The sequence below is a fragment of the Cariama cristata genome, unplaced genomic scaffold, assembly GCF_000690535.1.
Source record: "Cariama cristata isolate BGI_N322 unplaced genomic scaffold, ASM69053v1 scaffold7334, whole genome shotgun sequence".
NCBI classification, from domain to species: domain Eukaryota; kingdom Metazoa; phylum Chordata; class Aves; order Cariamiformes; family Cariamidae; genus Cariama; species Cariama cristata.
In genome coordinates this window covers 114,944-125,385 of record NW_009614685.1, presented here as the reverse complement: position 1 = coordinate 125,385, position 10,442 = coordinate 114,944, and the positions used below count along the sequence as shown (strand labels likewise).

Below are 10,442 nucleotides of genomic sequence, written 5' to 3'. Positions count from 1 at the left end.
TATTTGACTCTTAATGTATCCTGAAGTACCACTAATATTTTTCTTCTTTTTCTGCTTTGCATATTTGGACTGTCTTCTTGGGCACATATTTCTGATGAATCTACCTCGATGCAGTTCACGCGATTCCTCTGTGATTCACCTCTGGAGGTATGTATTTGTTCTACATGCAAGTTTTGAAACGAATGTGTTCTTTCCTCTTCTCTCTCTGTAGACAGCAATGCATTAAGGTGTAGGTGGTATAGATGGTTGTCGCAATATTTGTAACATCACCAGCTGGTAAGGAAGATAGCACTGTGTTTTCAAAGGAATCTGAGGACTCCTTTGCTGGATAGTAAGTGAGATAATAAGCTAACACTGAATTCCATATGACTGCATTAAAAGACAGTAGCAGAAAGTGCTATGTCTTTTCAGTTCATTTATTTCTATGAAAGAGAAGAATGTGTTACTAAAGGACTTGATGCACTTGAATTTGACAACAGTCTGAGTTAAAAGTTTAGGAGAGATGCTGCTGCTTCATTTCAAGTGAGCAAACTGCTACGGATTTCTTGCACTGTCTTTCTTGTTGGTCTTAAAGAGTTAAGTACCGCGTGACTGTAATGAAATTGTCAGGTTATAGTAATTGCACTGGTAATTTGATATGTCGCAGTTTGACTGAATCCATGTGTGGAGAGTTTGTTGCTTTTCTCTGCTGAGTCCACTGGCCTTTACATTCCTGAAAACTGAAGAGTAATAGAGCTCATTAGACTTTATAGGAAAAGGGCTTTTATCACCTCATCAACTCGGGCAGCAGACTGCCATTATATTCTTAATTTTGTATGGCTATGTAGATGTTGATGCACACTTCCCTGCCAGGTTTATACCAGTATTGTTTCTTACAGACACTTTTTATTGACATTTTGAAGCTTGAATTAAATTTTGTGTGGCACCACTACAGATGTCTTCAATTAGATGAAGTTAAATAAAAGGGGTTGTGTATCAGAGGCCAGGAGATTCTTGAAATTCTTTATTCTGAAGCAGTTGCCATAAGCAAATCTAGTAGTGTGTAGTCTGTTTACTCTTTTGAACAAAAATAATTCAAAATAAAATTTAAGCCTTACATGCTCTCAATTTGTAATTTTTTGAATTTTTAATATTGTTGTTAGCTGCAAATAATATGAACACCCAAACTCTTCCTGTCTTTTTTTATTTCCTCATTTTATTATTCAGTTTAGTTTCTGTTTTGGCTATGGGCTCTGCACAAAAAATGAATTGTTTAAAAAAATTATACAATGTGTTAGCAGAAAACTAGGCAATTTTCTCGCAGTAGCCAGGTTAATGTAGAGAGAACTGTTTGGTGGTTTGTTTTTTTTCTTTTTTTATTATTCATTCTTTCGTCTTAGAAGCTGCATTTAAATATTTACCATTTTACCACTTCACATACACAAAGACTACCTTGTTTGGAGAGGTATGGTGATAATGGTTCAGTATAGGAGAATGGCACACAGGAGTCTTAGCCAAAAAGCAGTGTGGCCTGGTACCCTGTTGTTGCCAAGGCAAGAGTGTTTATGGAAGAAGGGCACAGGGAAAATCCGGGCTCCTCAGGCTGATCCCTAGTTTTTGGTGCTCAGTGAGTTAGGGGGGGTGTCCTGGGCCAGTGGTTGTATCGCCATCACTAATAATCATCTCTACGTTTGTCCTTCCCAAGTTGTTCCATGGAGTCTTGGTACAACAGTTGGAATGAGCCTCAGCACTCAGATGCACCATGGCATTACACAGTTGAATGATGATTTTGTTTTGTTTTGTTTTCAAATCCTTCTCTAATTGCTCTTTAGTCTTTCTCCATCTTGACTGATGCTAAGCACTAAATTGATGATTTCATAAAACTACTCGCAAAAGCATCTTTTTGAGAGAATTGCTAATTTATACCCATTGTTTTGAATGTGTGTATAGCAATATTTTTTCTGCCATGCATTTAGGTTCCATGCATTTATGTTCCATAGATTTATTTGATATTTCCTCTGCCTTTTTAATCACTCAGTATTATGGGATCTTTCTGTAGTTGTTTACACTCAGCTCTTGTTTAACCACCCTGACTACTTTTAAATCATCAGCTCAGGTTGCTGCAACATTGTTCAGTCTTCAGTAATTCACGTACCAGCAGGGAGAACGTACTAGATCCAGCATGATGGAAAGAGAGCTGCTTTCCGTTATATAAGTGATCGCTCATTCTCACTTTGTTTCCTATTATCCATATTGAGATGCTTTTGAATTCCAAAGAACTGAAAGGTGTTTGTGAATCTAGATCTTTGCTCTTCAAAAAGCACATCAGCTTCTGCTCTGTATTATTTTGTTTATTGATATGTGTTAATTTTTAGGAGATCTAATAACAAATGATACCTTTACAGGTCTGTAGTTCCCAGAGTCACCTTGTGTAGAATGTAGTATTTTAGTCATATTCAATGCACTGCATTTCGTTTAGAGATCTTGGCAAATTGCCTTTTATTTTTTTTTTTTTTTTTTGTCTTATGGTGGTGTAGACATCACCATGATGTCTACATGGTGATACTGAAAGACTCTTGCTACTGAAGTCTCTTCTACCTTCACAGCTTCGCTAATCTTTTTAGCATTTTAAGCTTACTATCACTGTCCTGATTAAATAGTTGACAGTACAGCTCAAATACTATACTTTTCCAGTAAGGTACAGAAGTTGACTCAATAGTCAGTGTTTTACATTTTGATGCAGTGAGTTGATTTACTTTGTTTTGATATGGAATCACAGAATTGTTCAGGTTGGAAAGGATCTCTTGAGATCACCTAGTCCAAGCCCTCTGCTCGAGCAGGATCAGCTAGAGCAAGTTATCCAGGACCATGGGTTTTGAATATCTCCAAGGATGGAGACTCCACAGGCTCTCTGGCCAGCCTGTGCCATTGTTTGACCACCTTCTCGGTTAAGACCTCTTTCCTTCTGTTCAGGTTGAATTTCATGTGTTTTAACCTGTATTCATTGCCTCTTTTCCTGTCAGTGGTAACTACTGAGAAGAATCTGGCACTCTTATCTTCACTCCCTCCTATCACATATTTCTACATATTGATAAAACCTCCCCATGTCATCTCTTCTTGAGGCTGAAGAGTCCCAGCATTCTCAAGCTCATCTTATACATCTTATACCCCTTAATCATCTTTATGGCTCTTAATGGACTTACCTGAGTAAGTCCGTATTTTTCTTGTGCTGTGGAGGCCGGCACTGGACCCAGCACTGCTGCTGCAGCCTCACCAGTGCTGAGCAGAGAGGAAAGCTCACCTCCCTCGACCTGCTGGCAGGGCTCTACCTGGTGCTGCCCAGGATGCTCTTGGCCTTTTTTTCTGCAAGGGTGCATTGCTGTTGTTTTTTTTTTTTATTTTTGGTTTCTTTTTTAGGAAAACATGCAGTGCTACCTCTCTGCTGACACAACCTATATTCGTAGGCTGCTTTCACAGCATCTCCAGTACTACGTCCTCCTTTCATTAGGGATTACTGAAAAGGAAATATGTTGCTGACCAAGAGATAGAAATCTACCATATGGTAGGTTGTGTGTGCCTTTGGGAAGGGAGCTGCTGGAATTAATCACTTCACTTATTCGGCAAATAATTTCCACTGAAGTGTAGAAGTTAAAGGTTTCCTGGCTTTTTTTTTTTGTAACTTTGTGTAAGGGGTAGCATGGATTTCATACCTTCCTCTTCCCTCCATCCACAGCAGAGAGTAAAATGGAAAAGTTCAAAATAGGAAATTTCATTAAATCTTCCAGAGACAAATAATCATGCAGTTAGTATGGTCAAGACCCATTTTTGGTAAGTGAGCATGCAGTGCCTTCTGCGGTTGTACGCTGGTCTGGCAGGTAGGTTAACAAGTGCAATTTCCATAATAATAAAGTAGTAAAACATCTCTTAAAAGTAAAGAGAAAAACCAATGTGTTTTGAAGAAAATTGAGTGCTTTCACCATCAATGAAGTTCAATTATAAGCAGTTATTACATTAAGATGTACTAATTGGGACAATATATTATACCAGTTGCTATTAAATATTTAAATTTTAATAATGTCCTATAAAATATGAGCGATCAAATGTATTCATGGAATCATTAACTAGCAGAATAAGAAGACAGGTAGAATTAACATGTGATGGAATATATTAAATTTTTTGTCTGCATTAGGGTCTAAACATTGGAGAGAAAACCATTTGTTTTAATTTTTGTCCTGGATTTAGTTGTTTGGTTTTTTTTTTATTTTTTTCAATATCATCAGATTATAGTAGTTCATTGTGTTGAAGTTTGAGTATAAATTGTTCATTTTAAATGAATTGGTCCCTCTGGATTGATTCCAGGGCGAAGGTATAATTTCGGGTACATAAAGTAAGCCCTTTATTGTGGGGCTTTCTCGCCTGATGTCTCTGGTATATTTTATGTCACCTTTGACAAACACTGTCTAGGTGGACATGTCAGTAGTGTGAAGTGGTATAACTTGCTTCAGGAAAATGTTTCATGTTCTAGACCTGTTTCACATCAGATTGCCTGGATGGTACTTGAGGAATCAGGTTAAAGGAGCCAAGTATTCATTGAGAAATTGGAGAAAACATAATACTTACAAGCATTACAAAGGATTACATTGTATGAAAACTTTTGAAGGAGGAGAAAAAAGTTACTCTTAAAAAATGTTATTTTCTTAATGTAATGGAGATCCCTGAACATTTTGCCTGAAAACAGTGCTGTGCTTATTATGTTTGTTACAGAACATAGCCTCTTTTATGTTCATGACATTTCATTGTAATTGCATTAGTGAAATAACTGTAGTTTATACTTTACTAGAACTTCTTAACTGATACTAATACTTCAGTTTGCAGAGGTCCGGCGACCGAACCTGTGCAATGCCGTTTGGAGGTTTGGGGTCACACACAGACACAGCATTCGTTTAACTTCAGAAGACTTTGCTTTGAATGAAAATCTTTTCCATGTTAGCTTAGACTATCAATCCTACATGATGAGTTTTTGACAAAGAAAGAAAATCTCTCTTAACTGAAACTTACTTAAGCAAGTCTGTGTTATATTACCAATCACATTTCCCCTTGGCTTGCAGGAGATGTTTCATGTTTTCTGTCCCTGACTGCACCCTGGTAACTGAGAAGAGAACTTAACCTGTGCTGAGAAATCCTTAGAGAAAAACTTGTACTTGACTGTGTCCCAGCTTAAAAGTTTTACTACTGACCATGTGATTTCATTTGGCTGCACTGAAAAGTTGAGGATTGTTGTATGAAACTGTAACTGTTGAATAAGTAGGTTTTACCTGAATGAGAAGAAACTCAGTTTAATAGGCTAGTATCAGAGTCTAATATCCTCGTATACTGCAGGTTGAGCTCTCAAATGTTTGATTGTTTCACTTCTGTGGTATTTGTAGCTCCATATCTAGTTTTATGCCTTATAACTATATAAAAATGCAAACATTTTATTATATGGCCTTTATTTTGGGACTTACTGGTTGGCTAAGTCAGTTGAAATTATTTTTGTTCACGTGATTGATTTCTTTTGACACATGTGGTACCAATTAGAATAACTTCTACTACCCATCATCTCTTCAGTCTGTGCTACTGTATCAAAATACTTGATTAAACCCACCTTCTGTTGTTGTAATGCAAAACAGTTGGTAATAGTAGGCAATATTGTCAGATTTATTGAGTGAGAAGCAGCTTTCTGAAGATCTGGCAATGCAGTGAAAAACAAGACTAGATGGATAATTAAGTTGAGCACAGTGGAATTCAGGATTAAAGTAAACTTGACGTGGGAGAAAATGGTATGCCAAAGTTGGTTGTGTAATACAGTTTAAATTAGGAGATCATTTTCTTCTTAATTTGAAGCATCAGTTTCTGGCTCTAGGTGCTTTACCCCATCCGGAGACATACTTCACTGCACGTCCAAAACCACAGCGCACAACAATAGCAAGTTCCTTAGTGTTTTTGCAGAAGATACTCAATGTGGGCTGACAAAGAAGTTGTTCCACAAATTTTGTTGCAACACAGAGTTTCAGGTTCTTAGATAAAAGATATGTCATTGGTCATAAAGAGTGAACTGTATAAAGAGTAAACCTTGCATAAAGCGTAAGCTGTTCAGTTCTCTTTATAAAATGTTCTTCTCAAGCAACTTTAATGGCCGCTCTGAGAAACTGAATGTCTGTGGTCAAAGTGCATCCAGTACTTGGGGGCATGGGGGAGAGAAACAGTAGGGCCCTTGCTGTGACAGAAAGAGTTGGAGGAAGTCGGCAGTCACAGCCAGCTTTGGGAAGCACGGGCATAGTGAAGTGTCTGCATTCCACCTTTGTGCCTTTGGGCTTTCTCTCTTGTTGAAGAGTAAATAGGTCAAATTAAAGAGTATCTGCAGAATTTGTTTGCATGTAATAATGCTTTAATAACTTGATGAATGATGTTGTTTTATCATGTCAGTACTATAAATGCTAGATGGCAGAGGCTATTCGCAGGTTCATGTTTGGGGTGCGTGATATGTAGAGTTTACCGCTCGTGAGTACAGCAGAGGTCACAAATGATACAGTGAACTAAGATTGTTCTCCCTGCTTCTCAAATTCCTTTTTTCCTCTTTCTAAACAGAGGTAGCAGGAGTAATTTCTCCCTGTATTTACTTTTGTATTAAAATTCCTTCTAGAATTGTTTTTATACTCAAAGTCTACCTGCCAGACAACTACATCCCTCTTTATTTTTTGCTTAGGCAGAGAATGCGCCAAATGGACCAGAATGTGGCTATGGTTCTTTCCACCAGCAGTATTGGCTGGATGAGAAGATAATAGCTGTTGGTGTAATTGATATCCTGCCCTACTGCGTGTCCTCCGTCTATCTGTACTATGATCCAGACTATTCTTTCTTATCTTTGGGAGTCTACTCTGCATTACGGTAAGAGGACATTTTTGTTATCTGATTAGACGTAATAGTAAGAATTGATACTTTTTCCTATACTTGAGCTTTTGTTTCTAGTCTAAACATATACAGGTAACACTATCTCTAGCAAAGTATATCTGTATGGTGTGTTGTGGTTTCTTTTTTTTTTATTTTTTTAAATTCTCTACGGTTGGTTGCATTCCAAATAAATTTTAATTGTCATCCTTGAATAGCAGGGATGTATCTTTCTAGTTAGCTAAATACTTCTAAAGATTAAAAAAACACTTAGAAATGAAATACCTAGTTTTTCTTCCCCCTGACAATAATTTAGTATTGCTTCGTTTCAGGAAAAACCCCTTTTTTGTTTGAATAGAAATAATTTTCCTTTGACCTTTTTCTTAGCCCAGTGAAATCAATCACTTTTATAGTTTTATGCACATTGAGATCATAAATAATGAAGTACCTGAAAACCGTTGTCCTCAGAATTAGTAGTCTCCTGCTGTATTAGCATTAAGTATATTTTTCAGGTATGTTAATGTCATTGTCTTTGTCTTTAGAAAGCCTGATGGAGAGACTAATCCTGTGACTTTTAAAGCTTTAAATTAACTATCAACCTAGTCTTGCAAAAGAGTAGGAATAGTGAGTAATGTTTTTCACTGTGAATAAGACTTGTATGCTAAATTACAAGTTACTATTTTTCTTCCTTAAGCAATTTTATTATTCCATTATTATTACATGGGGAAAAAAAACATAAACGAGTGGAATATTTGTGCATCTCAATTTTTTTTCTCAGCTTTTTTGCTTCCCTGTTTACATGAAGTAAACTGGCCACAGATATATGGTGTTCCCAGGGAGGTTCTCATGAAGCAGCTGGGTTTGAACCTCATGCCAGACACGTCTATTTTCAAATGCCCCTGGGTCTGAGAAGTTCTATCGAAAGTCTTTACCTGTTGAGATTTGCATTGCACTCTTTCAGGTGTGAAAGAAGCGCTAGAATTATGAGATCCAGTTTTCTTCTTTTCCAAGGCATCCTGTTGAGAGGCATCTTGTCTATAGGTGGACCTTCTTAACTATTATTTAGTGTTACCCACCAGGATGGGTAAATGTGACATGACTTTTGAAATATGTAAAGTACAAACAGTATTTTAGGAAACCTCTTCTTATCATGGTTACTTCATATACTTTTGCGATAACTAATAAACCATGTGCAATTTAATCTCTCAAGTCTAATCACTCGTAATTTGTTTAGATTTTAATTAGGATCTTTTGATTTCCTAAGAATTAATATTTTTTTTAATCTTCCTTTGGGTGCATTCTTTTCTTTGTAGTGGTGAATTTTGTGTTTTCTGAATAATCTTTACACGAGTTTTTTCCAAATGCATATGTCAAAGGGTTCTTCCCCACAAAGTTCACTGTTAAGTTTCTGACATCAGTCTAACGGTTTATTGCTGCTGAAATGAGGTGTTGCAATCACTCCTCTTCATCTCTGCTATATGCTGGGCTTCTAGCAACCATATATTTAGCCAGTTCATTTTACTTGAGAAGAAAACTGTTTGCTTTAACAGTCAGTGGCACTGGCGATTCTATAAAATTAATCAGAATTAACAAATGTAGAAAAAATGTTGGAACTCCTATGATTTAGAATTGATCTTTTTTCTGTCTATTAGTGGTCTAGATTTCTAGAAGTACATATGCTAGATGCTTGAAATTAGACTTTTTTTTTTTTACATGCAAGATGAGCATATAACATAAAATACTAAGTCCTCCTAAGAGTTGTTTTTTTAGTATTTGTACATATCACATTACTTTATGTAATAATAGACTGACATAATCCATGCTTATGAATTCTTGAAATGATTTTAATTTTTCTACATAATAAATTTAAAACTTTGTTGGTGCAACATGCGTATGTGGCTGATCTAGTGAAAAAGCAGCTTATAAATTCTGCAGCATTTAAGGCAATAAAAATGAGTTCCCAACAGTCTTAGAGGGAGCCAACCTTCTTCTTTCAAAAAGGGGCTAAAAAAAACCTGAGAGTTAGGGAGGATTTAGGAAGTTGCAAAGGAATCTGATACCTTCAAAGCTGTTGCCAATTTTACTCCGGGGAGGTTAAACTGCATTGCAGTGCTGTCACTTCCACTTCATGCTACTTTGAGAATTTTTGCTGCTGAGTCGTAGAAAGGATGGGATTTGAAGGTCGTTTGAAATACGTAGGCCTGTAAGTAAAGAATGAGGGGAGAAGCTACTTATGAAACACCAGTCTCAACAAAGGAGTATTGACTGATTCTTACTTGCAGGAAAAAGTTATATCTTCCCCCTATGACCTAAGATCACGAATAGCAGACAAGCATAGTATTCATAATCTCTATTTAGTAGGAGGACAAATACTTGAACTTCTTTTGGAATTGGGTTATGTAGTACCGAAATACCAAGTCTGAATTTTGTATTGATGAAATGAACATATGTCTTCCTCACTAGTTGACTACTCTCACGAAGCGCGAACAGCCGTTATAACTCTTCAGATATGCACCATAGCCGAAAGCTTTACAAAAAGGTAATTGCAAGCCTGTAGTCCCCCTTCCACAGGAAAGATACAGGCAGAAAGAATGCAGGTAGATGTGTGTTATGCCATACTATGACGCCTCATTGCTGTTCCTGGTGTAAAATGATGGAGTTGGAGGATTCTCTTGCATTGGATCATGGCACACGATCCTGAAAAGTGGAAAGAGAAGGATGTTTTACCATCCCCTCAATAAAACTTTGTGTGGAGTGAGGTTGGCTGAATAGATAAATGGAAGATAGAACTTGAATTAAGGGTCCTTATGTAGGGCATATCACTGGAGACTGTAGTACATGCGAAGACACTGGCAGTAGTTCTGAGCAAGCTACCGTTGGTATCACATGCACTAATTCGCTTGCACAAGGCCTTGTTGCCTATGGTAAGACTTGCTGCTTCAGCCCAATTTTTATCTCATTACATTGTGGTCTATTCACTTTCTGTTCACTTTGAGTCGTTTTGTTTTCATAAAATCATAGAATGTTTTGGTTGGAAGGGACCTTAAAGCTCATCCAGTTCCAACCCCTCCGCCATGGGTGGGAACACCTCCCACCAGACCAGGTTGCTCAAAGCCCCATCCAACCTGGCCTTGAACACTTCCAGGGATGGGGCAGTCACAGCTTCTCTGGGCAACCTCTGCCGCTGCCTCACCACCCTCACAGTGAAGAATTTCTTCCTAATATCTATTCTAAATCTTCCTTCTTCCAGTTTAAAGCCATTTCTCCTTGTCCTATCACTCCATGGCCTTGTCAAAAGTTCCTCCCCAGCTTTCTTGTAGGCCCCTTTTAGGTACGGGAAGGCTGCTCTAAGGTCTCCCTGGAGCCTTCTCCTCTCCAGACTGAACAACCCCAACTCTCTCAGCATGTCCTCACAGCAGAGGTGCTCCAGCCCTCGGATCATCTTCGTGGCCTCCTCTGGACTCGCTCCAACAGGTCCATGTCCTTCTTGTGCTGAGGACCCCAGAGCTGAAGGCAGTACTGCAGGGGGGTCTCAC

At 37.8% G+C, this 10,442-nt stretch overlaps 1 protein-coding gene across 1 annotated transcript in view; it reads left to right on the top strand.

Moving 5' to 3' along the window:
• The first annotated feature begins 108 nt into the window (after nucleotides 1-108).
• The window catches only part of ATE1 (arginyltransferase 1), a 59,144-nt gene continuing 48,810 nt past the window's right edge, over nucleotides 109-10,442 (top strand). Inside the window, exons 1-2 of the mRNA XM_009699518.1 lie at nucleotides 109-147; nucleotides 6,725-6,906. Of these exons, the coding sequence (XP_009697820.1) occupies nucleotides 109-147; nucleotides 6,725-6,906 (221 nt within the window). The remainder of the gene's footprint in view (nucleotides 148-6,724; nucleotides 6,907-10,442) is intronic.